This window comes from Phyllostomus hastatus, unplaced genomic scaffold (genome assembly GCF_019186645.2).
Source record: "Phyllostomus hastatus isolate PE091 unplaced genomic scaffold, TTU_PhHast_1.1 phas_contig_495, whole genome shotgun sequence".
In the NCBI taxonomy this organism is placed as follows: domain Eukaryota; kingdom Metazoa; phylum Chordata; class Mammalia; order Chiroptera; family Phyllostomidae; genus Phyllostomus; species Phyllostomus hastatus.
In genome coordinates this window covers 3578333-3603251 of record NW_025333895.1, presented here as the reverse complement: position 1 = coordinate 3603251, position 24919 = coordinate 3578333, and the positions used below count along the sequence as shown (strand labels likewise).

At 57.0% G+C, this 24919-nt stretch overlaps 2 protein-coding genes across 6 annotated transcripts in view; one reads left to right on the top strand and one right to left on the bottom strand.

The window, feature by feature from the left end:
* The window catches only part of ANGPTL2 (angiopoietin like 2), a 34941-nt gene extending 23648 nt beyond the window's left edge, over nucleotides 1-11293 (top strand). Inside the window, exons 3-5 of the mRNA XM_045846485.1 lie at nucleotides 6723-6916; nucleotides 7651-7921; nucleotides 9537-11293. Of these exons, the coding sequence (XP_045702441.1) occupies nucleotides 6723-6916; nucleotides 7651-7921; nucleotides 9537-9736 (665 nt within the window). The 3' untranslated portion in view covers nucleotides 9737-11293. The remainder of the gene's footprint in view (nucleotides 1-6722; nucleotides 6917-7650; nucleotides 7922-9536) is intronic.
* The window catches only part of RALGPS1 (Ral GEF with PH domain and SH3 binding motif 1), a 229697-nt gene that overhangs the window by 104556 nt on the left and 100222 nt on the right, over nucleotides 1-24919 (bottom strand). For all 5 annotated transcript variants that reach the window (XM_045846480.1, XM_045846479.1, XM_045846483.1 and 2 more), the window contains exon 8: nucleotides 24498-24624. In XM_045846480.1, coding sequence (XP_045702436.1) covers nucleotides 24498-24624 — 127 coding nt within the window. The remainder of the gene's footprint in view (nucleotides 1-24497; nucleotides 24625-24919) is intronic.

The window sequence follows — 24919 nt, the reverse complement described above, 5'->3', positions numbered from 1 at the left end:
AGAATTCCCCGAGGATTACAATAATGCTGCTTTTGAAGTGACTGGGCCAAGAGGAAGACAATGAATTTATGGATGGCTCTGATTTTTCAGGCATGTTCAGGAATTCTCGGGAAGTGAGAAAAACCTACCTGTAAATTGTTTTCAAAAGTAGTAACATTTTAATGAAGACTAAATTTAACAATTAACAAAATTGACAAGACGTTACATTTTGCAGACATTTTACTACACGCTTATAAATTTTCATTTTGTAGTTTTCTTTTCTTATTTTAGAGCTCATAAATTTCCTTAGGCCTCGAGCACTTCCACGAACCCCTGAGAAGCCCACCGGCCAGGCCCTGTGCCCACCGCCGGAGGGCCCGCTGACCGGCCTGGGCAGCGGGCACCAGCTCGTGGGCCTTTCTCACAGCAGGGCCAGACGTAACGCCCCCGCGTCAACCCAGAGCCCCGCAGGAACCTGAGACGCCTTGGGGAACGCACCGGCGGTCCGGTGTCTAGGTTCCCGTTTTATACTCGGGCTCGCTGAAACGTGAGCACTGACCAGAGAGCATCTGTGCTCGTAACCGAAATGTCACGAAACGTTACGGGCCCTGCCCCCCAACCCCAACCTCCAACGGCCGGGTGCCGCTCTCCTGCCCAAGCACGGCGCCCGGCACTCCTGCCGTGGGCCCGGCCGGGACTCGCACCTCAGTGCTCCACACGCCCCAGCTCTCAGACAGGGTAATTTGGCTAAAAAATTCTAGATCCAGTTTCAACAACCAGTCATTTCTCCTGTTAGAGAAACATTTCAGGGAGCAGTGAAGAGACTGTTTCGGAGCGAGACCATCAGTGGGAATAGTTGAAAACAGCCTACGGTTCTCGTGCGACAGCAGGTGTCTGGGTGACATCCCAGCAGCCTCTCCCTGGTGCCCACGCAGGAGCTAGAACGTCCCGAAAACATTGTCCCCCTGGGCCACAGGGGCCTCTGCACGGCCTCAGGTGGTCGGGTCCAGGGACTTGGGTGAGGGGCACACAGGCCCTGTGACACTGGAGGACAGCCACGTGGTCTGGGAAGGACTCTGCTCCCCTGCCCCCAACCCCCGCCCCAGGCACAGCCGGGGAGACGAGGCCTCTCGGCTGCCCACGCGGCCCCGCTGTCTGCCCACTTCTCAGCTGCTGGCCTCAGGGGACAGAGGCTTCCCGTCAACCTGGTCAGATGGTCACGAGGAGGCCACGTTTCCGTAGTAGGAGGGGTGCCCTCACTGAAAGGTATGCAGCTGGTGACCCCACTGCCCCGCTGAGGCCTGGAGCGGGGGTGGGGGGGGCGAGTCAGGCTGACATGACGCGGGTCTGCTCCAGACCCAGGGAGGGAAGTGGGGCCCCACGTGGGTCTGGCCTGGCTGCAGGCGCCGGCTCTCCCGGAAAGGCCCTGCACTGGGGACAGCCTGCCCCGGGTCCGCCGTCAGTCAGGGCTTCCTGGCCTCCCCAGGGGCCATGCCCCCTGTGTGCCTGATCGCTCTTCCACCGAGAACCCCAGACAGGAGGGAGGGGGAGGGGAGGAGACTTTGGTACCCAAGCCGGATCACCCCCGCACTTCCCAGGTTCCACCCTGGGGTTTGGGGGTCCAAGACCTGTAGGCTCTGTGGCCCCACTGCCACCCTCCTGCTCCTCCTCCCTGAGGCCTCCTGACCCCAACCCTGTGTGCGTTCCACACCCTGTGTCACGTCTCGAAGGGGCCACGCGGGCTCAGTGCGGCCACGTGGCTGCAAGTTCCTTCACGTGGAACTGCCAGCCGCCCCTCCACCGACTGTAAACACGGCCTTTATGGAGGGGAGGTCGGGGCGCTCGCTCCGCTCGGAGCCCCGGTGCTGCCGCGTCAGTGTTGGCCGGCGCTGCTGCGGTGCAGCCGCCCCTTCAGCAGGGGGGCCAAGGGAAACACCACCGGGCACGTGCGCTGTTGTGAAGGGGAGCTCCGCCCACGCACGCTGAGCGTGCCGCCTCATTGACAAAAAAGAATTCCATTCCTCAGTTCAATGTATCTTTGTGGCCCTCTCCACTGCAGTCCTGGCTTTTGAAATATGCCTTTGTGGAAAACATCTCTCGGTAAATAATCTTACATTGAGTCTTGGAAACTCAAAAGCAGATACAGTGGCTCGTTTGTGTGGGGCGGGGGGCGGGGGGAGGTGGGGAGTGGCCCACTTCAAAACCGTCAGCTCTCACCTATGAAGGGCAGGGAGAGAGAGCCCTCCCGAGCACCTGCCCTGGCGGGCCTTGTGCTGCTGGGTGCTCTTGCATTCGTTCGCGAGACCCTCAGAAGAGGTAGGGTCCTCTCCCCACATTCACAGAACAAAACGCCGAGGCTCGAGGGCCTGCCCAAAGTCCCACTGTGAGGCGGTGGGGCCGCCAAGATCTAAGCCAAGGAGGGCTCCGGCCTCCGAGTGTGGGGTTCCGGCCCCACCCCCACACTCCCACCGCGGCGACCTCAGTCAGAGCCGGCCCCTCGCCTCGCCCCCCGCAGCCACACTGCATGCGGGCCGCGGGCACAGACTTCGCAGCACAGCAAGCCCTTCTGACCAGCCGCCTCCACGGAGTCACAGGGCCACCTCGCTGCTGCCGTTTTCTGCTACCTGATCGTTGGCCAGTGTTCTGTGCTTAATGCTTTTCTCACTGATTTTCACCCATCACTTAATTTCCTGACCGCCGCCGAAGGAAAAGGGACTCTGTCTGAATGCAGGAGCTCTGCCGGGGCTCTGCGTGGGCTTCGGAGGGCAAACCGTTTGGAAACGTGGTTGCGGACGACAGCGAATGGGTCCCGGCTACCGGGAGAGAGGCAGGGCGCAGGGACGTACGGGGGTCCTTGGTAACAGCATCGCATACCTGCTCGGTGGTGTTAGAAAGCAAGTCATGCCGAAAAGCCCACTAGAGGGTCTAGAGCGCTTTCCAAATTCTTAAAGGGACCGGTGATCCCAAAACATTTAAAACACTTGCCTTTTCAGGGGAGCTCTCTGTAGAACTGCCCCAGGAAAAGCTAAAACCGTTGACGAAAGTAGCTGGGCCGGCAGGGGCCCTCTCCCGGGACCACCGAAGCCCCGCCCCACGTGGCACCGCCCTCAAAGCGGCCTTCCCGCTAGAAATGCGCAGGAGCCCTGCGGTGAGGGGCCCCGCTGCTGGTTTCCAGGGCGTGTTACTCCGCAGGCTTCTGCCGGGTCTTCCGGCCCAGCCCTCGCACCCAGCAGTCCCTCCTGTGCTTCTGCCGCGGTCAAGGCTGGGGGGCCTCCCATGCCCACTGCCCACTCTGCTCCAGCTGCAGGGGACAGACTCCCCTTCTCAGCCATGGGCCCTGGGGCTGTGGGCCGAACTCAACCAAAACTTTTTCTCCTTCGTGAATGCTCCTGCTGGGGCCCTGCCGCCCCTTCCCAGGATGGAAGAGGCACCAAGCGAAGGGGGAAGCAGCCTCCTGTGCCCGATCTGCTGCCAGGCGGTGCGTGGGGTGGCACCCACCCTCTGGAGGGGAGAGCAAGCTGGTGGACAGGCAGATGGGCGAGAAGCCGGTCCTGGAGGCTGGAGGGGGCTCGCCCCGGGTTAGCTGTCGGCGGTGAGCGCCCACGCCAGCCTTTCTTCTCCGCCCTGTCCTGGGCTCTGCGGACGGAGGGGCGGGCCAGGCCAGCCCCCGCCTGCCCGTCAGGTTCCAGGAGGCTGCTCAAGCACAGCGGCAAGGACCCAGGAAAAGCCCACCTGAGATGCGTGACGAAGCCCCCAGACCCACACTTTTCTTGGTCCGCCATCCCACGTGGACTAATGGAGCCCAACCACCAGCCAGGAAGGAATGGAGAAGCTCGATCTGCACAGGTGAAGCTGAGCACGCCTGCGGCAGGAGTCACCCCAGCCCCCCCATCCCCCTCCCCCACACACAGGGCGGGAAGGACGTGATTCCCCAGGACGGAGGCGGAGAGGAGGCGGGTGAGGTCGGCTCCTCCCTCGCTGGACCTGAGAGCAGCCCCACACTGGCTGCCAGCGCAGTACCTGCCAGGCCTGGGGCTCAATAAATACTTGCTGAGTAAACACACACATTAATAGAAAGAACAAGATGGAATTTTCCTAGCACTTTTGATCTTAAGCATCTCGGTTTGGGGAATATTTTGAAGAGAAGCTGAAGCAAAGTGTGGCGATTTTATTTATTTTAAAATGTAAAGTTACTAAAATAAATATGTAGGTCAATGGCTAGGTCCTGAAAACCTTTCCAATGTTCTTCAGATGAAGGAGGAAGAAGAACCAGGCATATTTGCACATTGGTGACTCAGGTTTGTGCCTCCTTGCCGTCGGCACTGACGACTGAACTCGGGAAACCGCAGGGAACGTGGGGGTGGGGAAGGGGGAGACCTTTGGCTGGGGCTGCTCAAGCCCAGAAAGGCCCAGAAAGTCCCAGAAAGTCCCAGAACGCGTCTGGTCTCAGAGTCAGGAGAGAGGCAGGGATTGGGGTGTGTCCTGGGCACCACCCCTGAAGTTCACAGACCTGCCCGTGGGACAGCCACCTCAGAACGTGGGACCAACAAGCATTTGGCCCCAAGTGAGCTTTGCTTGGAAAACGCACAGGCGAAGCAGGAAGGGAACCTGGTTCCCCACAAGATGCTTGGAGGCCAGTGTCTGAACCCCAGAAGCATCCCGAAATCGCTGGCTACGTGGCCAAATCTGGGGCACTGCTTGGGCCCCTGTGACTCCTCGCAAGTCCATTTACTGAAAACCGCAGCAACTGCCCCCGAGCGCTGTCAGCGAGAAGGCGCGTGTGGAGTCAGCGTGAGCGCCGCCGGCCGGCCTCCGCCCACAGTGCCCGGAAGGGCAGCCAGCCCATCCTCGGACGGGGCGAGGCCACCGGAGCCCGCAAGGGGCTGAGGAATGCCGCTGCATTTCAGTGGGCACGCGTCTCTCTTTGCCAGCGTAACCAACTTCGAAAGAAAAATCACTCCAGGAACTCCACACGGACGGCCTCAGTAACCCTTACAACCTTAAATGAGGTAAAGATGATCTCCCTTCTGGAAACAGGGAAACCGAGGGCTTGGAGAGGTGAGGAGCTTGCCCAGATCACACTGTGAGGGACGGGAGGGTGGGGAGCGGGCGGAGTCCAGGCATCCTGACCCCTAGCCCTGAACTCCTGTCTTTATGTCGCATTTCAGTGGTTCCCCTTATTCCTTGGGGGGTGCATTCCAAGATCCCCAGTGGGTGCCTGGAACCACAGAGAGTACCAAACCATGTATGAGGTCTGTCCAGTGGAAGTCCAGTGGACAGAAAAAGTCCAGCCATTGTTAATATAATGAGAACGGTTTGCACAACAACGACGTAACCTGGCAGCCAAGGAGAGTGGACTGGAATGCACATGCGTGAACAATGATGACTTCTCAGTACTAGTCAGTGGGGGCGGTAGATGCCACTCAGTGAGCATGTGCACTGTGTGGCCGTCGCATTCAAAATGACTGAGTAGAGCAATGAATCTGCATCAAATTTTACATTAAGCTTGAACATCCCTCTGAGGATGCTATTTGGATGATTCAGAAGGCAGCAACTATGGGCAACTGGTGATGGGCAGCTTCATCATGACAATGCACCCACTCATGCATCACGTCTCATGCAGAGTTTTTTGGAGAAACATCAAAACACCCAGGTGACTCAGCCCCGCTACAGCCCATGTTTGGTGCCCTGTGACTTCTGTGTTTTCCCAAAACTAAAATCACCTTTGAAAGGGAAGAGATTTCAGACCATTCATGAGATTCAGGAAAATATGACAGGGCAGCTGATGGTGACTGGGAGAACTGTGTGAGGTCCCAAGGTGCCTACTTTGAAGGGGACTGAGGTGTCATTGTCCTATGTACCAATGGTCCTTGTATCTTGCATCTTCTTCAATAAATGTCTGTTTTTCATATTACATGGCTGGATACCTTCTGGACAGACATATGATGTTTTTTCCCATATATGCATACATACCAGTGATAAAGCTTAATATATTAATTCGACACAGTAAGAGATTAACAATAATGGAAAATAAAACAATCTAAACATACCAAAAGTTATATGAATGTGCTGTCTCTCTCAGCAAAGTAGCACAAATTTCTTTTTCCTTTTTTACAATTTCACAAAGAGAATATTCGTTCTTATCATAGACCTTAGCAACCTCAGCAGACACTTTTCCCTTTCCTTAATAACTCGGTAACTCTCACCTTTTCCCTTCAAGCAAGCACTCGGCAGCTTCTCGGCGGCACGTCCGAGTTGCTGGCACACTGCTCTCGCACTCTGCGGCCGTGTGTGAGCAGAGTGACTACGAGCGCTGCGACACGGTGGCCGCTGGCCTGATCGCCAAGGCAGCTGCTCCGTGACGGATGGGCGGGGAGGGCGCACGGCATGGGCCCACCGGGCAGGGGGTGATGATTCACGTCCCCGGCGGGAGAGAGTGGGAAGGTGTGAGCTTTCAACACGCTCCTCAAAATGGCATGCAATTTAAGTTTTATGAATTATTTCTAGAATTTTCCATTTAATATTTTCAGACCATGGTTGACTGTGGGACTGAAACCGCAGGAAGTGAAACTGTGGATAAAGGAGATGACGGCCCCGAGGCTGGGGCTGCTTAGGGTGCAGCCGTGTGTGTGCGTGTGTGTATGCATGTGTGTGTGTGCGTGTGTGTGTGTGAGTGGATGTGACTCAGGGCTCTGGTGACGGGCAACAGGGAGGGCTGTGACATGCACACGTCTGTGTCCCAGGCCCGTGGAGAGACTGCCTGCAGGCCCTGGAGGACGGCCATGACACCAGCTCCATCTACCTGGTGAAGCCCGAGAACACCAACCGGCTCATGCAGGTGTGGTGCGACCAGCGACACGACCCCGGGGGCTGGACCGTCATCCAGAGGCGCCTGGACGGCTCCGTCAACTTCTTTAGGAACTGGGAGACGTACAAGGTGAGGACTGTAGGCCTTGCTGTGCCGCCCACGGAAAGACTGTGTCCCCCCCGCCCGCCCCAAGAGCCTGGCTGACCAGGGAAAGGGCCACCAGAGGGAAGGTGCGTGCGGACCCACCAGGGCCCGTGCCGCCCCACACCGCGAACCTCCGCGGCAGGAAGGACACTGACAGGGTCAGTTCTGCCAGCCCGCCGGCCCCCTCCCTGCCTGCCACTCACAGCTTCTGCGAGACAAGAGTCCGCGGTCCAGGCCGCCAAGCCCGGTGGACGGGGTGGGGATTTAGAGATGCTGGTGTGTGGTGGCCCCTCACTCGAGTCTGGCTGTGTGGGGAGCAGCCTCCTCCCAGCTGCGGTGTCCCTGGGGAAGGACGTTTTCGCGCACAACCCAGAAGGGCCGAGTCCAGAGGCTCCCCAGGGGCTGTCGCAGGGGCCTGTGGGCCCTAATTCTGGAGCTCATTCTCGGGGATCCTGATTCCCAGGGGGCTGCATACTCATCCTCACAGCGGGAAAGGCCGCTAGCACTGGGCCGTGGCTCTGCCTCCCCCCTCGGACCGACGCGGTGGTGCTACAGACAGCAGCTCAGCTTGCTGGGTGCCGGCCAGGTGCCACCTGGCCTTGGGCGCCACCTGCTTCTGGGCCCCTCTGCCTGGGGCCGAGTGTTGGTCGCATGGCCAGGCTCTGCTGGCCAGGGCACTGCGTATTATTCCCGCTAACGCTCTCCCGCATTTCCCCCAGCAAGGGTTCGGGAACATTGACGGCGAGTACTGGCTGGGCCTGGAGAACATCTATTGGCTGACGAACCAAGGCAACTACAAACTGCTGGTGACCATGGAGGACTGGACTGGCCGCAAGGTCTTCGCGGAGTACGCCAGCTTCCGCCTGGAGCCCGAGAGCGAGTATTACAAGCTGCGGCTGGGGCACTACAATGGCAACGCGGGCGACTCCTTTACCTGGCACAACGGCAAGCAGTTCACCACCCTGGACAGGGACCACGATGTCTACACAGGTAGGACCAGTGGGGTCAAATCCAGGGGGAAACTACAGAAAAGTGGTCAGCCGAAGCCAGAGCCCCAGGCTCCAGGGCCTGGGAACTGGAGGGGCCCGAGGCCCAGTGCCCCGCCACGTGACCTTCTCCCTGCCCCCAGAGGTCCTCTCCTCTGCGCACTGCCCACAGATCCTCTTTGCAAAGCTGGGTCAGAGGGACATTTACAGAAAGGGAAAGGGAAAGAGGTGTACAAATTATACCTCTGATGGCCAGTCTGGGTACACTCACATCACCTCTCTGCCCAAGGCACCAAGTGTCAGGGCTACACACCCCCACGGATGGACGCTGGGCCACACGCCCTAGAATGTGATGCTGGCCCCATTCCCTACCAGTCACGTGCCCTTGGGCATCCTGTGTCGTCTGCCTGGGCCTCAGCCTCCATATGTGGCAATGAGGAGCCGGGAGAAGGCTGTTTTAGGAGCCGCCGTCAGGCCCGCCTAGAAGTGTGGTCAGTGGACAGTGAGGAGCTGAGCTGCTGGTCCCCGTGGGCACGTGGTGTGAGCTGAGCAGGGGCCTCCGCCGGCAGACGGGAGGCCGGCTCTTTGACCAGGGCCGTCCCTGCTCCCCAAACCCAGCACTGCCCCTCGGTCCTTGTGGCCTCGAGGCGTGGCTCAGAGGAACCCGAGAAACAGGCTGGGGAAACCTGGGCTGTCGGGGCTCCCCTCAGCTTTCTGCCTCAGCTGGCCGCTCCCTCCTCACCTCCTCCTGAGGCCTCGGCCAGAGCAGGGCCACCAGGCCCACCAGGGCCCCAGCCTACAGGCTGGACTGGGGCAGCCCTTTCCCTGAGTGGCCGCCTGCTTCCTAGGCCTGGTCCAGACACCAGGAAGGCCCCTCTTTTGACTCAGAGCAGCCCAAGCAGCGTGGCCCCTCCGCCGCCACCCTCCTGTGGGGGCGGTGCCCCTGCGCCCGCTTGCACCTTGCCCATGCTTTTCCTGCGGTGCCAAGCAGCTTGTCCTTGGCAGAAAAACCCAGACTGATAGGACAGTGCCAAACGTTTCATAAAAATATCTTTCTTTTATGAAATTAAAAAAAATGTTTGGCCGGAATGCTGGCTGGAGAGGGAGGAGAATTTTCTCTTAAACACTTCCTTTGCCATCCTATAAAGACTCCCGATCCAACAGTTTCAACTCTTTAAAAAAAATTCCTAAGACAAACCCTTTTGCCTCCTGCCCCGCCCACCTCAGGCCACTGCCATCTTCTGTTCAAACCCAGGGTGTGCCGTCCCCTCCAGCGCTCCCTCCGCACCAGGCCCCGGGCCACGTGCCTACCACGTGCCTCTATTCAATTCCCACAGCAGTGCTGTGCGGGACGCATCATGTCTACCCTCATTTTACAGTGAGAATGTGAAGGCTCGGTGAGGTGAAGTCGCTTGCCCAAGATCACACAGCTCGTTGGTCAGAAGGCCGAGCCTCAGCAGGCAGGCCTGGGCGGGTCTGACACACAGTCCCCCTCCCAAGCGTTCTTGCTCCAAAGGCCCCCCCCCCAGACAGTGTCCTGCTGAAGTCCCCCAGCAAGCGGTGGGCGCGGGCAAAGCCACCTCCTCCCTCACACCTTCCCGTCCCCCTCTCTCCCGCAGGAAACTGTGCCCACTACCAGAAGGGAGGCTGGTGGTACAACGCGTGCGCGCACTCCAACCTCAACGGGGTCTGGTACCGCGGGGGCCACTACCGGAGCCGCTACCAGGACGGAGTCTACTGGGCTGAGTTCCGAGGGGGCTCCTACTCACTCAAGAAAGTGGTGATGATGATCCGGCCCAATCCCAACACCTTCCACTAAGCCAGCTCCCCTCCTGACCTCCCGTGGCCTTTGCCAGGAGCCTTCCCCTGCCACGCTGGCCCCAGAGCAGAAAGCACCTCCTCGCCACTCCGCCGGGGGCCGGGAGGACCGGGATGCTGGAGTCTGTCTTCCCCAGTCACTGCGGCAGATAACGGAACTGGATGGGACAGTGTTCTCTGTCCCCACAGTGGTCCTCACGCCAGACAGCCCCTCGGGTTTCCAGACAGGACTGCAGACCGGTCTTTCTTTAAGTTAATTAAGTCCCTACAATAAAAACACAACTTCAAAATACCTTCATAATATACACGTGTATGAGCCGACCTTGCACACTTGTGTGTATACTACATATATGTGCATTTAGATATATGGCACATATAAAAATCTAGATACATATATAGGTTTGCCTTCTACACCTAAACACACATATACCTGAGCTCTTACCAACAGCACTGCCCTTAGGAGAACAGCATTTCCCCAGGTTGTGTGACTTGAGTCACAGGCTGCAGAGCTCTGTCCTTCAAAGACTGATCCTTGGCGTCCGCATGCCGAACTCCTCCAGGAGTGCCTGCCTCTCTCTCTCTCTCTCTCTCTTTTACCGGTTTCCAGCTTCCTGACTTAAGGCCCCCTTTGGGCACCTGGTCAAATTGCAAAATCCCCCTCCATCTCCATCTCTACACTCTCCCCGATTCTCAGGACTTCTCTACCCATCTGGCCGCCCGCCCCTCGAGTATTCATCTGGTCAACCCCCGCTCCCTAAGTGCCCTGGGCATGAGTCCTCGGCCGCTCACTGCACTTCCAGGGACCTTTCTGCTCGCCTCTCCCCCACGCCGTCCTTCCAAGATTCCTTAGCCTCTGAGTAGGAAGACAGTCTGGGCTCCAGCGCTCTGGCCAGGAAAGGCCAGGCCAGGCCAGGCCCAAAGCTAACTACCAGCCACACAGGTAATGCATTTGCAGTTTTGTATTTTCCATTCACACGTTAGCCTACATGTCATTTTAATCTTCACAGAGATAATAACCTACCTTGCCCAGGAGACACTCCATTGAAGAGAAGCCATCATCTGACCATCGGGACCCCCGGCTGGCTACAGACCACAGGGCCTGCGCTCTCAGGCCGACTAGAGTCCACACCTCACCCCCTAACGACACTTCCCCGGAGAACGCAGGCACCACTGAATGAGAGCTGGCCACTTCTCGTGAGTCACTGAATAACCGGGGGCCACCGGCCCCTTGTCTGTTGCATCGCAGCAAGGTAGCTTTCCAAGCCCGCTGGCTGCGAAGTGTCCGACTCGGCACTGCCAGAACTATCGTCAAGCAGGGAGCAGAGATGGGTCGAGGGAAGAGCCTCCCGGTGGGCGCGTGGGCCGGGTGTGCGAGATGTTGGCACATTTGGAACTGTCCGTGTCTGGGTGTGTGCCTATTACCTCAGCATTCTCACGAAGTGTACCATGTAGCGTGTTTTGTGTATATAAAAGGGAGGGTTCATGTTTAATATATTCCCAGATTATCCTTGTAATGGCACAAATCTGCAATAAAAGCCATCAGTGGTATTTGGAAGTATCTGCACTGCGTGTTAATGTTTTGGAATGCCTTCCTGGGACCCCCTATATCAGAGCCTCTCTCAGTGAAACCAGGAGGAGATTCAGACCAGGGACGTGCACCAAAATCATTTAAATCACCCTCTCCCTGTCTCTGGTCCCCACTGACACCCCAGGAGCCCCACGACAGCATCCCAGGCTGAGACGGTCCCGTGGAGTTCCACGCCCTTACGGGTGTGGCCTGGATGTCCTGGAGACGCCTCCAGGCAGTGTGATCAGCACCTAAAACACCTTCCTCCAGGTCTGGTCCCGTTCCACCGAACGGCGCCATCTACTCAACTGCTCAGGTCAGACAGGACTTCTGTCTCCCGCTCACCAAGGTCCACCCATCTCTGCACTCCAGCCCCGCTCTCTGCCTCAGGGTGACCACTCGCCTCTCCTTCTGCCTCACTGTCACCTAGCCTCCCAAGGCTCGCATCCCCATGCTGGAGCCGGTGCAAAACCATTCCTGCAGGGGTGGCCCCGGGCTGGTCCTATAGCGTCCGCACCCGGCCCACCGGCAGCCTGCGAAAGAAGTGCAGGAAAAACATCCTGGGGTGAGGGAATGAGTTGTCCCCCACCACCACAGGGAGGGTGGGTGTGCCCCTCACTCTCAATCAAGTGAGAGGGACTTCAAGGGACCATCCAAGAGTCTGGCGTGGGCACGCACGAGCACTGCCGCCTGACCCGGGCCTCGAGTCTGCAGGCCTCAGGCAGGGAGCGGCGAGAAGCTGACCTCGCTGGCAGCAAACAGCAAGCCCACTGGTGGGGGCGGGGAGGCAAGGACTCACTCAGGTCTCCTAGGAGCCAGAGGGTGGCCTGGATGGGGGGCAGGTGGAAGGTGTGGGAGGCCAGCAGCCAATCAAGGAGTCGTAAGCTGGAAGAGAAGCCTTACCCTCCCAGGGCAGCTGAGTCGGTGGTGCCCAGAAGGGAAAGTCTGAAGCAGCAGCAGGAACAAGGGAGAAGAGGCAGCAAAGAGGGAAAAAGACAGCAGGGGCACAAGTTCTGGACAACAACCCAACCAGCCACAAAAGATGACCGCTTACCCCTCACTTCTCCCTCAGCCCAAGGGCCACACCCCTAGGCCCGCCAGCGGGGAAAGCAGGACAGCGGGACCCAGAGGGGACGCTGCCCGGAGCCCGCCCCCGGCCCCGGCCTCTGGGTCTGGTCCGGCTGCAGGAGCCCAGTCTCCCGGTTCTGACACTGGGACGCCGTCTGGGACGCCCTGACTGTCAGGGCGTGACTGTTCTGTCGTGCCCTCTGTGCACACAGGACGCGACAACTGGGCTTTGTCACGCCCAAGAGCAGGCAGCTGGAGGGGCCTGCCAGGTTTTCAGCCGCGACTGGGAATAAAACGAGTAGGCTGCAAAGCTGGTTTCTTCCCACACCTGGCCGAGTCCAGCTCATTTAGTAAGCTGGTTACGCAAGGACACGACGTGTCTCCCAGAGTCCACGCGCAGGGATGCAGCGGGGCCTCCCCTCCCCGGGGCTGGGAACCAGATGCTGTCTGGAAGGCCGTCAAGAAGCAAGACAACAGCTTTCTCCGTCTCTCCCCTCCCCTTCCCTCTTCCTTGCTGGCAGGGTCTCTTTCTCCGTTTCCCACCACACATCCATCTGCCTTCCCAGCACGGAATTCCTGAGCTCACACGCCCTCCCGCTCTGGGCGCCGGCAAAGGCCGAGAAGCACCTCTCCTTTCCCACGCCAACTGCCGGCCGGAGGGTCCGACCGGCCCCTCGGGGTGGGCGTCCTCCTCAGTCCCCCCAACTCTGCCTCTGCACCGAGCGGGCAGGATGAACATGGCTGCTGGAGTCCAGTGCTGTGGGAGAGGCTGGGGAGTTCCCAGGTTCCCAGAAAAGGAGGGCTCACGGCTTGGGTCTATTTCCAAAAAGTGTCTAGACTATACTCCAGCTCTCGCCGGTCCCCATCTTCTCCAGGGACCAGATTTTGCCAGCTAGATGAATTCCGTCCCACTCCGTCCTGGGTAGGTTGCGCCCCACCTCCGGCCCCTCCACTGCTGACCCCGGCCCTCACCAGAGAGCACATCCAACCCCTCTGGTCCCCGCTGGGTCGCTACACGACAACTGTCTGTGCCCAGATGGGGCTCTTCCTGCCCTTCCTCGATACGCTGACTTTTTCAACACTCTCCGTGGATGAGTCTCAGGGGTCTCCACCGTGGTGGTCTTCCTGGCAGCACTTTGCCCTGGCTGATGCTCACACCACCCACCACCTAAGGTGTCTCCTCGCACTCTCACAACAAGCCTGTGGGGCGGGGTCTGTAATTACCCTCCTCTCCACACAAGAGAAATAGAGGCTCAGAGGTGCAAGGGACCTGACCAGGAACGTGCAGTCTGGGACACTCAGGACTTGAGCTCCTGTCTCTGCGGCATCAGACCTCTGCCCCCCGGGGCATCCACCTGAGTGGCCAAGGCTCTCCCGTCGCCCATGACCACTCCAAGATGCCTAAGAATCATGGCAGCGCGGAGCCTCCTGCCCACAGGAGCGGGTGTGTGAGGTGGCTGGCCAGCCCGGCTGTGCAGAGGCAGCTGGGTGGACGGCAGTCCCCAGAGGTCAGAAAGCCAGCTCAGGGCTACGTGCCCAATTTCAGAGCAGTGGGCAGGGCACAGAATAATAGAGGGCAATGATGGAGAGTATTTCATAGTTTCTCGGGGCTCCCAACCCTTTGCCAGGACCAAAGCTCTTGGGCCCTGCCTTTCTCCCTTCCTCTCATGGGACAAGAGAGCCACTTATCGTACAACCTACAGCCCAGCCCCACCCTTTGGCACTCAGAGTGTCCCTCTTGTGGCTGGTCTGGCTGTCACCTCGTGCTCACATCTGACCCCATGGGCTGGTCAGGGTGTGCTCCCTCTGCCCCTCCTTTAGCACATGTACCCTCCTGAAGCTGAGGGGCATCTCACGATAGAAGAGAACTCCTTGCCCTGACTGGTGTGGCTCAGTGGGTTGGATAGCATCTTGCAAACCAAAATGTTGCCAGTTCGATTCCCAGTCAGGGCACACGTGTGGGTTGCAGGCCAGGCCCGTGGTTAGGGGTATGTGAGAGGCAGCTGATCAATGTTTCTCTTCCTCTCTTTCTCCCTCTGTTCCCTTCTCTCTAAAAATAAATAAATAAAATCTCAAAAAGAAGAAGACGAAGAGAGCTCCTTGGGCAAGGGTGGACAGGCCACACTTTCCCTGACCGTTAGCAGAGCTGGGAGTGGCCCAGAGCCTGGAAGCATAGCTAGTGTAGAGGGGATGGAATCAGAACTCCCTTCTGAGGTTCTGTGATGACAGAAGCCAACGCCCTAATCATCTCAAATTAGGGAGAAAATGAGAAGCACTTGGCCTCCCTGGAGCCCAGAATGCTGACAAAGCCCCAGACCAGTGTGCGCGGGGAATGAATTTCTGCCAGCCTCCTCTCAGCAGGGACCGACAGCCAGGCGGCCTTTCCTCACTGATCAGGACGGCGCGGGGCCGTGCCGGAGTGCAGGGCCGTGCTGGGGCGCAGGGAGAGCGGTTGAGGACAGCTATTCGGGACGCAGGAGCAGGAGCAGGAGCAGGAGCAGGAGCAGGAGCAGGAGCAGGAGCGCAGGGAGGCTGAGCAGCTGGGTGGGAAGCCCGAAGGCCTGGCTGCCTAACCCCAGAAGGGCCCAGGACACATGTGTCTGGAGGGGAAAAGCGGCTTCCCTTCCAAGAGCACAGAGGAGCGGTGGGAAGAGAAATGTGTGTTAAAAGACGTCCTCTTCCACCTATCATTTTATCAGAAAAACAATGGCTGGCAGTGCCTAGTGCTGGCGCGAGGGTGACACGCAGGCCGGCTCGCACCGTGCCGCTGGACGCGTCACTGCGACCCCTGCAGGGGGCACGCCGGCAGCAGCCCCGGCAGCCCCACTCCCCGAAGGCAGGGTTTCAGAAGCACTCTGACAGGCGAGCGAGGGTCCGTGCGCAAGGACGTTCCCCACGCACAGCCCGCCACGGGAGCAGGAGACGCAGCCTACCGACCCCCAGCTGGGGCAGGGCTGAGCTATGAGCGCGCACCCGGGCACTACCCAGCGAGTCCCGCGCGTCTGTGCCGTCGGCAAGAACCAGGTTCTGTACTCGATGCCACTAAGTACTGATGGCACTGTAAGTGGAACAAAAAGATGCAAAACAGGACCTACAAAACGTCCCATTTTGGCTAAAAAGCACAGCATTACTCTCGCATCCCTGCGCGCACGTATTCATACAAGTGGATTAAGAGGTCTGGACAAATGCACGCCCACCCGCAACAGTGGCTGCCTCTGAGCAACGGGGGAGCAAGGAGGGGATTTTCGCTTTTTACGTCACAGACTTTTTTTCAGTGTGAGTGAGTTTTACAACGAACATTACCTTTCTAACTTAATAAGCTTTTGAGAGAATGAGTGGGTGCTGCGCCCACTCCCAGCACAGCCTTTCCCAGCACTCCCGAGGGCAGCCTTGTTTCCCGGACCCCGCAGGTCTGGGCGTGACGCCCCCTGCAGGCCAACACGCACTTGACAGGGAACCGTGGCCCTCCCGAGGGTGACCTTCAGGCCCTCCTCAGGCAGCTTTCTTCCTCGGGGAGTCGCAAGAATTCGTCTCCCCTCAGAGTGCAACCACGCCTCTGACCTGCAGGGTCTCCCGCCCTCGAAACTGGTGCCTCAGGGGGACCTAGCGCTTCCTGCTGGCCCAGAGGTCAGCCTTGCAGTCTTCTGTGTCCAGTGTCACACCTGATCTCGTCCCAGCGCAGATGTGGCGGCTGAAGGGGCTGAGTGATAAGTGCGGGGCCACGATGCCGATCGCGCATGCACTGGCTATCCGGTGTCGTGTCACAGGTTACCCCCAACTTGAGCCGCTTCCAACAATAAACACTGATTATTTCGTACTTTCTGTGGGTCAGGTACTCGCATGTATCTTAGCTAGACGACTCTGGTTCGAGGTGTCTCAAGCAATGTGGTTAAGCTGTTGGGTGGGGCCTGCCACCTCGTCCGGAGGCCCCGCTTAGGCACGGTCCGCTTCTGAGCTCGCTCAGGGGGCTGTTGGCAGGTGCCAGTCCCCGGCCACAGGGGCCTCTGCACGGCACTGGCAGTGCTCAGCAGCTGGATTCCCCCAGGCTGTGGGGTCCAAGAGGGAGCAAGCACCCAGCAAAGAAGGCACAGTCTTTTTCTAACCCAGCCTCAAAAGGGGCACTCCATTACTTCTGTCATTTTATTTGTTGGAAGCAAGTCACCATGTTCTGCCCACACTCAGGGGAAAGGGACCACACAAGAGCACGAGTACCGGGGCAGGGACCATCGAGGGCCACCTTACAAGCTACCCACCACACAAAGTCTTTCTGATTTTCAGGGCATTGTCCTCACTCTCCCTCTCCGAAACAGCGCAAGGAAATGTCCCAATGGCCCCAGGGTAGTCAAGAGGATGGAGAAACTCACTAGTTCTTCCTCCACGCCACCCTCCTCTTCTTTAGGGCTAGCTGACCCTGCCAGGGCCCCTGGGCTCCCTTCTCAGTCCGCTGGTCCACACAGGAGCGCCCCTAGAGGCCCTCCTCTTCTCTGCCCCCCCACATTGGCTTCCCCGGAGGGGAAGGACCTGCTGGAGGAAGCACCGGGCACAGCCCACGGTTAGCGGCTGGAAACTGGGGCCAGACCTGGGTGTGAGCACAAGCCTTGTGTAGCTCCTGCAGCTGCGAAGTAAGTTAGAGAGCAGTGCCTGCCTCAGAGAAGGCATGTTGGGAGGATTCAACGAGGCCACGAGAGCAGCGCTCGGCTCTCCCGTGCTGCAGGGCAAACCTGAGCTGTCGCCATTGTTGTTACCACGCGTAGCTTCTAACCAGAAACCCAAACACTGAAAGGTCAAAGCGGGCAGTCGCCCTCGTGAGCACATGGATCCCTCCCGGGAAAACACACTTTCCCTGCACAGAAGGGGCTCGTGCTCTCACCTCCTCTCGGGAGATCGGACGAAGCTTCCTGACCCAGAGGACAGCTGGCTGCAAGCCCTCCCTGTGCCCCCGAAGGGACAAGTGCCGCTCCGGGCAGCGGAGCTTGCAGGAAACACACCCCTCCCCACCGTGTTTTCCTCCCGCACTGTTTCTCTCCATGGAGACAGAGACAGTCAATGAAGGACGCACGAGCGCAGGCCGGGCGGGGCCCCAGCCAGAGCATGAGGCTCTGAGCTAAACTCGGTCTCCGCCTGGCATATGACATCGGACAAGTCACAAAGTCAAGTTGTGTTTTGTTTAGTTTTTTTTTTTTAATTCACAAAATGAGGACTTGAGTAACATCCACTGGCTTTTTTAAAAACATTGAGCAAGACCGTGAAATCCCAGTCTCAGAAGCAAGGCAGAGAAATGTAAATTTTAAGGTAACAAGTCCTGAGACTGCAACAGTAAAGGCAAAGTTCTCTTCTGGAAGGGAAAATGTACAGCGGACCACTCTCCAGGACGATGGAGAAGGCTCCCTCCACTCGGGGCGGGGGCGGGCGCTGCCTGAGATGAGTCAGAGGGCAGTCTCCCTGCTCGCTGGGCCCCAGACGGGGAGGATGCCCCGTTCTGAAGAAGGGGGCCCCCCGATCAAAGGTTCTCCTGGGCCGGGGGAGGGGAGGCAACGGGTTGGCCCCTGCGGCCTGCGGCCATCGGGCAAAGAGGAGGCGGGGCGAGGCCCACGGACTCCAGAGCAGGCGCTGCAGAGTGCAGGTTTCAGCTTTTCTCCGCGGCACCGACATCGCCTGATCCATCCTAAGGCTGTGCTGCCCGGGCTAAGAAAGGAAGGAGGAGCCTGGCTCCACAGAGGTCCAGCTGGAGAGGCTGGTTAAGATGCAGGAGATGACTGGAGGGAGGGGCCCGAGGTTTGGGGCCGGGCAGCTGGTGGAGGCACCGTGCAGCAACCAGGATGGATCTGTGGAACGAACGAGTATTCCTCGGGATCCCTGGAAGCACGAGGAGGGGGGAGCCGGGAGGGGTGCTGGGGGAAACGCTGGGTTCACTGCACACGGAATGGAATTTTTTCAGTTCGGCGTTAAAGGAAAGGATTATCCTTAATGCTGGCAAACTTGGGGACAGCTGGATAATGTCGTGTTAAGTCTGACTCGGGAGCCATTGGACTTGGTCTCGGCTACCTGCAGCCCCCTCCGAAGGGGCGACAGCCACTCAGATCCGCGTGCCGGGAGGCGGGCGTGCGGGCGGCACCCACCAGCCCAACCCCCCGGCCTTCTGGGGGCAGGTCAGGGGCACCCATGCTCGCCCTTGCGTCTGTGCTCCCGGAGGCTGCCGCTCAGACGCACACGTGGCTTCTCAGGGCCCGAGTACACGCCAACACCATGTGCCTCCATCAGGTACGGGGGGGCCTGCGCACTGACAGCTGTTTCATGTCCTTCCAAGGCTTTGCTCTCAAACGCACTGGTTCTAAAGGGCTTCCCTCCCCCCACTAGCCATTTCTGAAATGCAGTGGTACGCCGCAGGCCTCTGCACGGTCCCCCACCTGGTCTTCCCGCCTCCAGCCTGACCGCCTCAGAGCCACTCACGGCAGGCAAAGGGACTTGTCTGAGTGCAGTCTGGTCATGCCCTTGCTCGGTGGTTCCCAGCTGCTAGGGGCGGGGGAGCGGGGGCGGGGGGGCAGGGGGTCAGAGCCCGAGCTCCCCTCTCCGAGCATCTAGGCCCCAGGCGACCTCACCCCTCCCTTCCCTTCCAGCTGCTTCCCATGACACTCCCCCTCACGCTCTACTCTCCTGCCAGTTTTTCCAGCAAACATGTTTTTCCCCACTTGACGGCTCTTGCACAAGCTGCTGTCTTTGTCTGGCATGCTGGCCTCTCACCCTTCACCCCACGCAGTCCCCTTTGGGGCTTCCCTCCAGAACGCCCGCCCTGGTCCCCAAGACCGGGTCGGGTCCCCCGTTGTTGGGTCCTCTGCCCCTCCCCCCACAGCGCTCAGCTCACTTCTGGTTTCTCGCTCGCTGCCCGGGGTCGGGCCCGGGGTGCGAGCCCCACCGGAGCACAGCTGGTGTCTGGGGCCTGTCGCCGGACGAGGACCAGCTGTGACACCCCCTGAGCACAACTCACCGAGTAAATTCGCCGGGAAGGTCCAAAGGCTCGCGTTCTCCAGGACTGTCAGAACGCCGGCCCTCTGCTCCCCAGCAGACTGCGGGTCTCCGCCCTGCCTACAGCCACTTCAGAACCCGCTCTAAACCTCCTACAGTCCGTTCCATTCCAGGTTCACTTGGCCGTTTCCTGGAGGGGACTTCAGGCAGCGGAAACCGAACGCGCTCTAAGTCAGCCGGGCTCTCCCGAAACACGCGGGGGGCCGCTCCTCCCGCTCCCCGCCTGCTCTTCTCAGCACTGCAGCGTGACCCGGGCATTTAAAAGCTGCCATCAGATACAAACACGCTGCAAATAGCCAACGTGACTGTCTTTCCACCACCGTTTTCACTCTTTGAAGCAACTGAAAAGGAGGTTCAGATACAAAGAGTCTTGTGTTTGAAATGCCGTTTTCCCCTCCGGGCTTTTCCAACTGTACTTCAAGAGGAGCACGGCACACCGAGTGTCCAGCGCACAGAACCCGCGCCGGACGGACCCGGAGGCACAGAGACGGACACCTGCGCGGAGTCCCGCGAGCAGGGGACGGTGCGCGGAAGCCCAGAGGAACCGCCACCGAGTGAGACCCACGCTCGCCACTGCAGGCGGACGCCCGCCTGGCAGCCGGCGGTCATCGTCTCGCCCGGGCAGCGGGGCCGGCAGAGCGGCTGGAGACGCCTCGGGCTGTTCCCGAGAACTCCCTGTCCCCCAGGGAGAGTCCTGCAGCGAGGACTTCACCGGGGGGGGGGGGGGGGGGAATGGCTTCAGACATTTTTTTCCCTATATTGTACTCTCCAGGAATCATGTGACAACACCTCTTTCGATAAACGAATCTGTCCCTGGGACAGGTGGGGTTCTCTAGAGGAGCCCCAGGACCGAAACCACAGCCTGGATGGGGGCAGCGGCTGTCCGAGGCCATCGGACATGCGGGGGGGGGGGGGCCCTGGCTGCCCTCGGGTGGGTGGCTCCACTGGGATTTTGATTCGCTCCTTAGTGAAGCGATCAATGGCAGTTACGACGCCTGTCTGTGTCAGGAGCCGTTCTGCTGTGGGCGTGAGCAGGGCAGTGCCACTGGCCTGGGGGTACAAGGGACAGCAGAGGACAGGCAGGCTGGGCTGGCTGAGAGGCAGAGGCAAGAGGGCCGCGCAGGAGAACGAGGCCTGCGCACAGAGTCTCTCCTGCCAGGAAGGGGCGGCTGAGATGAGGTGATGGAGGACAGGGGCTGATCCGACCCGATACTCAGCGGCCAAGGGCCTCGGGGCCGGCACAGGCTTCCTGTCCCCTGCAGCTCTAACAGGAGCTTCCCGTGGCCCGAGGACGGGACTTCTCTGTAGCGGGGGACCTGAGGTGCATATGCTGGGACAGATGACAAGGGACACGAAGAGGAGGTGGTACTGGCCCAGTCTGCCCGTGGCTGAGACCCATGGACGAACGCCCCTGGGCACCCAGGACAGCACTGCTTGGTGATCTGAGAGTAGTGTCACAGTTCTCCCCACTGCATACCCTGCCCGAGGGAGGCCAGCCACAGCCAGGAGTGGCAGAGGACGCGCAGGTGGAGCTGCAAGGGAGGAGGAGCAGGGGAACAGTGACCTGGACGCTAGAGGTGGGGAGTCAGGAGAGGGCAGAGTCAAGAGCTTGGGGCTTAGAGCCAGGCCATCTGGGCCGATCCTGGCTCTGCTACTTTCCAGTTATGTGACCCCAGGCAACCTCCCAGTGCCTGCTTCTTCGCTAGGCTGCTGTGAGCGTGCACCACAATAATGCACTCAAATGCCTAGCCAAGTGCCAGGCACAGGGAAAGCAGACAGCCCACGGCAGCTCTCGCGATCATTTCACGAGAGAACAGGCTACCCTTCCCAACCCTGGAGCGCCCGCTGACGGAACCAGTGGACTGCACTGGCTTGCCCTCACCCTAATACCACCCGTCGCAGCCCTCCACTGAGTAGGCTCTGGCAAAGTGGGTGTGGGCTTGGGAGCCGTGCATACCAACACGCCCTCCCTCTGTGGACCCGAGCAGGGGCTCTGCCAGCCACCAAGTAGACAGACACTGCAGCGTACAGCCAGCCGTAAGGTGAGACGGGAAAAGAGGGAGAAGACACGAAACAAGAGTGCACAGGACGGTCTTCGACCCAACACCGCGGCGCAGGACTGCACAGACGAGAGACTTCTGCTCCCCGGCCGCGAGGCAGGTCTCTCGCGTCGGGTCCCGCTCAACTCCGTGTCCCAGGACACTCATAACACAAACCAGCTTAAACTATTAGAGTCCAAAACATGGTCAAAGATTTACAACATGAATGTAAAGGAAAAATAAAACATTTCACAGACTTAAACATTTCAAAGAAGTAAAGGGAAATAAGAAACGTGATCAAGATCATTTTGTAGGGGGCACTTTGAAACAAATCAACGGCTTTATAAACTTCTATAAACTAAATGATACGGGGCGAGGAGACTCCAGCCTACATTCCTGTCTGTAGACCACGCTGTCGAAAATAAATAATTTGAATATTAGAATTTAATAATTATATGAGTAATTTGAGAAGCTACACCTTTTGTTTCCAGCACCCAGGAAACATTAACAGAAAGTAATCTAATATTAACGCGCAAGACACATCTCAAACCCTTTAAAAAACCCAGAAAGCATGTATGTTACATATTCTAGGCGAATGTGAAAACGTGAGAGAAAAGACTATTTTTCAAGACCGAAGCTGCACACAGCACTGCTGTGCGTGACAGCCCAAACTCGGGGCCACCCACGAGCGCACCGATCGGGGGGCGGACGAATCGAAAGTGGTGTGTCCACACAACGGAGCACAACTCGGCAGTCAGGAGGGACGAGGTACTACTGGTCATGCTCCACCGCGGACGGACATTTGAAACAGGGTGAGGTGAAAGGAACAGAGCCAGTCATAAGAGGCCGCATGCTGTCGATTCAACTTTCGTGAAATGTGCAGAATCAGCGAATCTACGGAGACAGAAAGTGGACTAGTGGCTGCCAAGGGCTGAGGACGGGTGAGTGGAGAGTGGGGTGACGGAGAAAGAAGGGGGTGACTACAAATGGATACGCAGCTTCTCTTCGGGGTGTTAAAGTGCCCTAAACAGTGCTGGTGCCACAGGACAGTGCACTCTACACAGACAGTACATGCATTACACCTCAGTAAGGCCACTTGAAAAAGACCACGCCCTTAGAAGTTAAAAAAACACTATCTTAAGTAATGCTTGGACAAAAGAAAAAGGGAAACCATAATTAGAGAACAATGAAAGAATATCAGTGAGAACACTAAACATTAAAATGTGGAGGATATAGCAAAATCAGCAGTTAGAAGAAAATGTATACCCACTGTTTTCCAAACTAAAGTGCAAAAATAATATGTACAAAAAAGAACCAATAATTCAACTGAGTAATTAATAGAAAAAACAAAACACTTTAAGGGGAGCAGGAGAAGTGAATTATAAGACAAAAGCAGAAATTTCATCAAATTCAGGAAGCCATCTATTATAAATGCACCGTTATTTTATGTATCACTAAGAAAACTGCTGCCAATTAAGGAATGTCACATCGCCTTGTTGTCATGCATTGAAAGATGCGTCCCAACGTCAGAGTGTTAAACCGTGGAGGGGAAAGCACGTGCTAGGCTGGTGGGATACAGTGAATCCGAAAGCAGAAGGACAATGTGACTGATAAACAAATACAACGTCTAATCCCCTAGAAAGACCAACTGACATACCTCTGGCAAAGCAAATTAAAGGAAGAAAAAAGAAAAATGCAGACTATTAGGAGTACAAAGCAAATATAACCATGCGTAGTTTAAATTTTATGAGACTATCATAAAACTCTATGATCAAAAAAAATTAAATGAGGAAAATTTCTATGCTAATCATTTTTAAGACTTGGATCAAATGGACAATTTTTCTACTAAAAATAGATTGTCTACAAAAAAAATAGATTTTCTAAATTGGTTTTAGAAGAATTAGAAAATCTAAATAAATAATGCTCATGGAAAAAAGTTAAAAGTTGTCAAAAATGTATCTCAACAAATTGCACTACATCCCTGAAAATGTTGGAGGTCACTTCTATTAGGCCTTAATTTCCCTTGCTATGAATACTATTTTAGATCACAAAAAGGTAGAAATATTTTTTATAAAATTAGCATAACCCTGAAACCCAAACTATAAGAAGCATTTTTCACCTAGCAAATTGGCAAAGATGTAAAAAAAACCAAAAAGGAAAAGAAAAAGCACACGAAAGTCCAAAGTATTTGTGCAAGTGGGAAAAACGGGTAATTTCATCCCCTTCCAATAAAAGTATAAGCTGTTACCACCTCTCTGGAGAGTACTTTAAAACTATGCATGAAAAGGCATAACATTCTGCTTACACTTGGACCCAGTAATAGCAATTCTAGGAATTTATTGTACAGTAATAATCATAACAGTGTGCAGGAAGTTTCTGCAATAAGGATGTTCACAGCAAAATTTTAATAGCAAAATGTAGAAACAACTTAAATGTCAACACTGGAGAGCAGATCCCAGTGTGATGGGAGTGAGTCATGGTACAGAAACGCAGGTGACACCACTAAGTGTCCACAACAGGATAAACACACATATTTTAAATGCACCCGAATGAATGAAAAGACATGAAGCAAAATAGGATTATCTGTAGGTGGGATAATAAATTATATTAACTTTATTCCCTTCCTAAGTCTTTATAATAAGTGTATTATTTTCTAATCAGAAGAATCAATCACCGTTATTGGAATTTTGTTGGTACAAATCTAAAACATGTTGATAATGCCCGGAGAGCCAGAACAGAGGGGCTCGGGCCCGAGTCCCCTCCGTCTGGGAGATGGGGATGAACAGGTAGGAGTCGTGACCCTTCCGGGCTGCAGGTCAGGAGACCTGGGGTTCACAGGTCCCCTGTGTGAGAAGCAGGACTCCCCCGCCCCAAGGCCCTCGTCAAGGTTCCTGTCCTTGGGAAGCAGCAACAGCCTGTTCAACCCAAGGATCCAACCAATTAATCACCTCTTTATCCTTGGCCCATGCAGCTCCCTGGGAATTTCTCAGTTAGAAACTATAAAAACATCTTATTTGGCAGTGAACAGTTTTCTTAAAAAATAGCAAGTCGACTCAGACTCCTACCTAGGTAGGGGATACTGGGGACCATCTTCAGGCTTCGGATGTACTCCCGAGTCCGCTTGTAATTGTCTTCCTTGGACATCAGGTAGTCCAGCTTCTCAAAGGTGGTCTTGTCTTTTCGATTCAACAGCTGGGGTGAGAAGAACACACAGAGTATGGTGAGGGAGAAGGGAAATAAACCAGAAGAAGCCACAGAGAAAGGAGAACTGTGGGCGAAGACTAAAGGGGGACACCCCAATGGTGTGTCTGCGGTGGCCGAATCCCGAGCTCAGCTGAAGAAGCGGTTTCGTGCAGAGGCGGGACGTTTCATGGCCTCAGTGTGCCATTTTTCACAGACTCTCCCACTTGGCAGACGTCCTCTGAAGCTACCGAGTCCACTGCTCTAACTGATGCCAGAATCCCCCGCATAGCACCTGCCTCCAGGA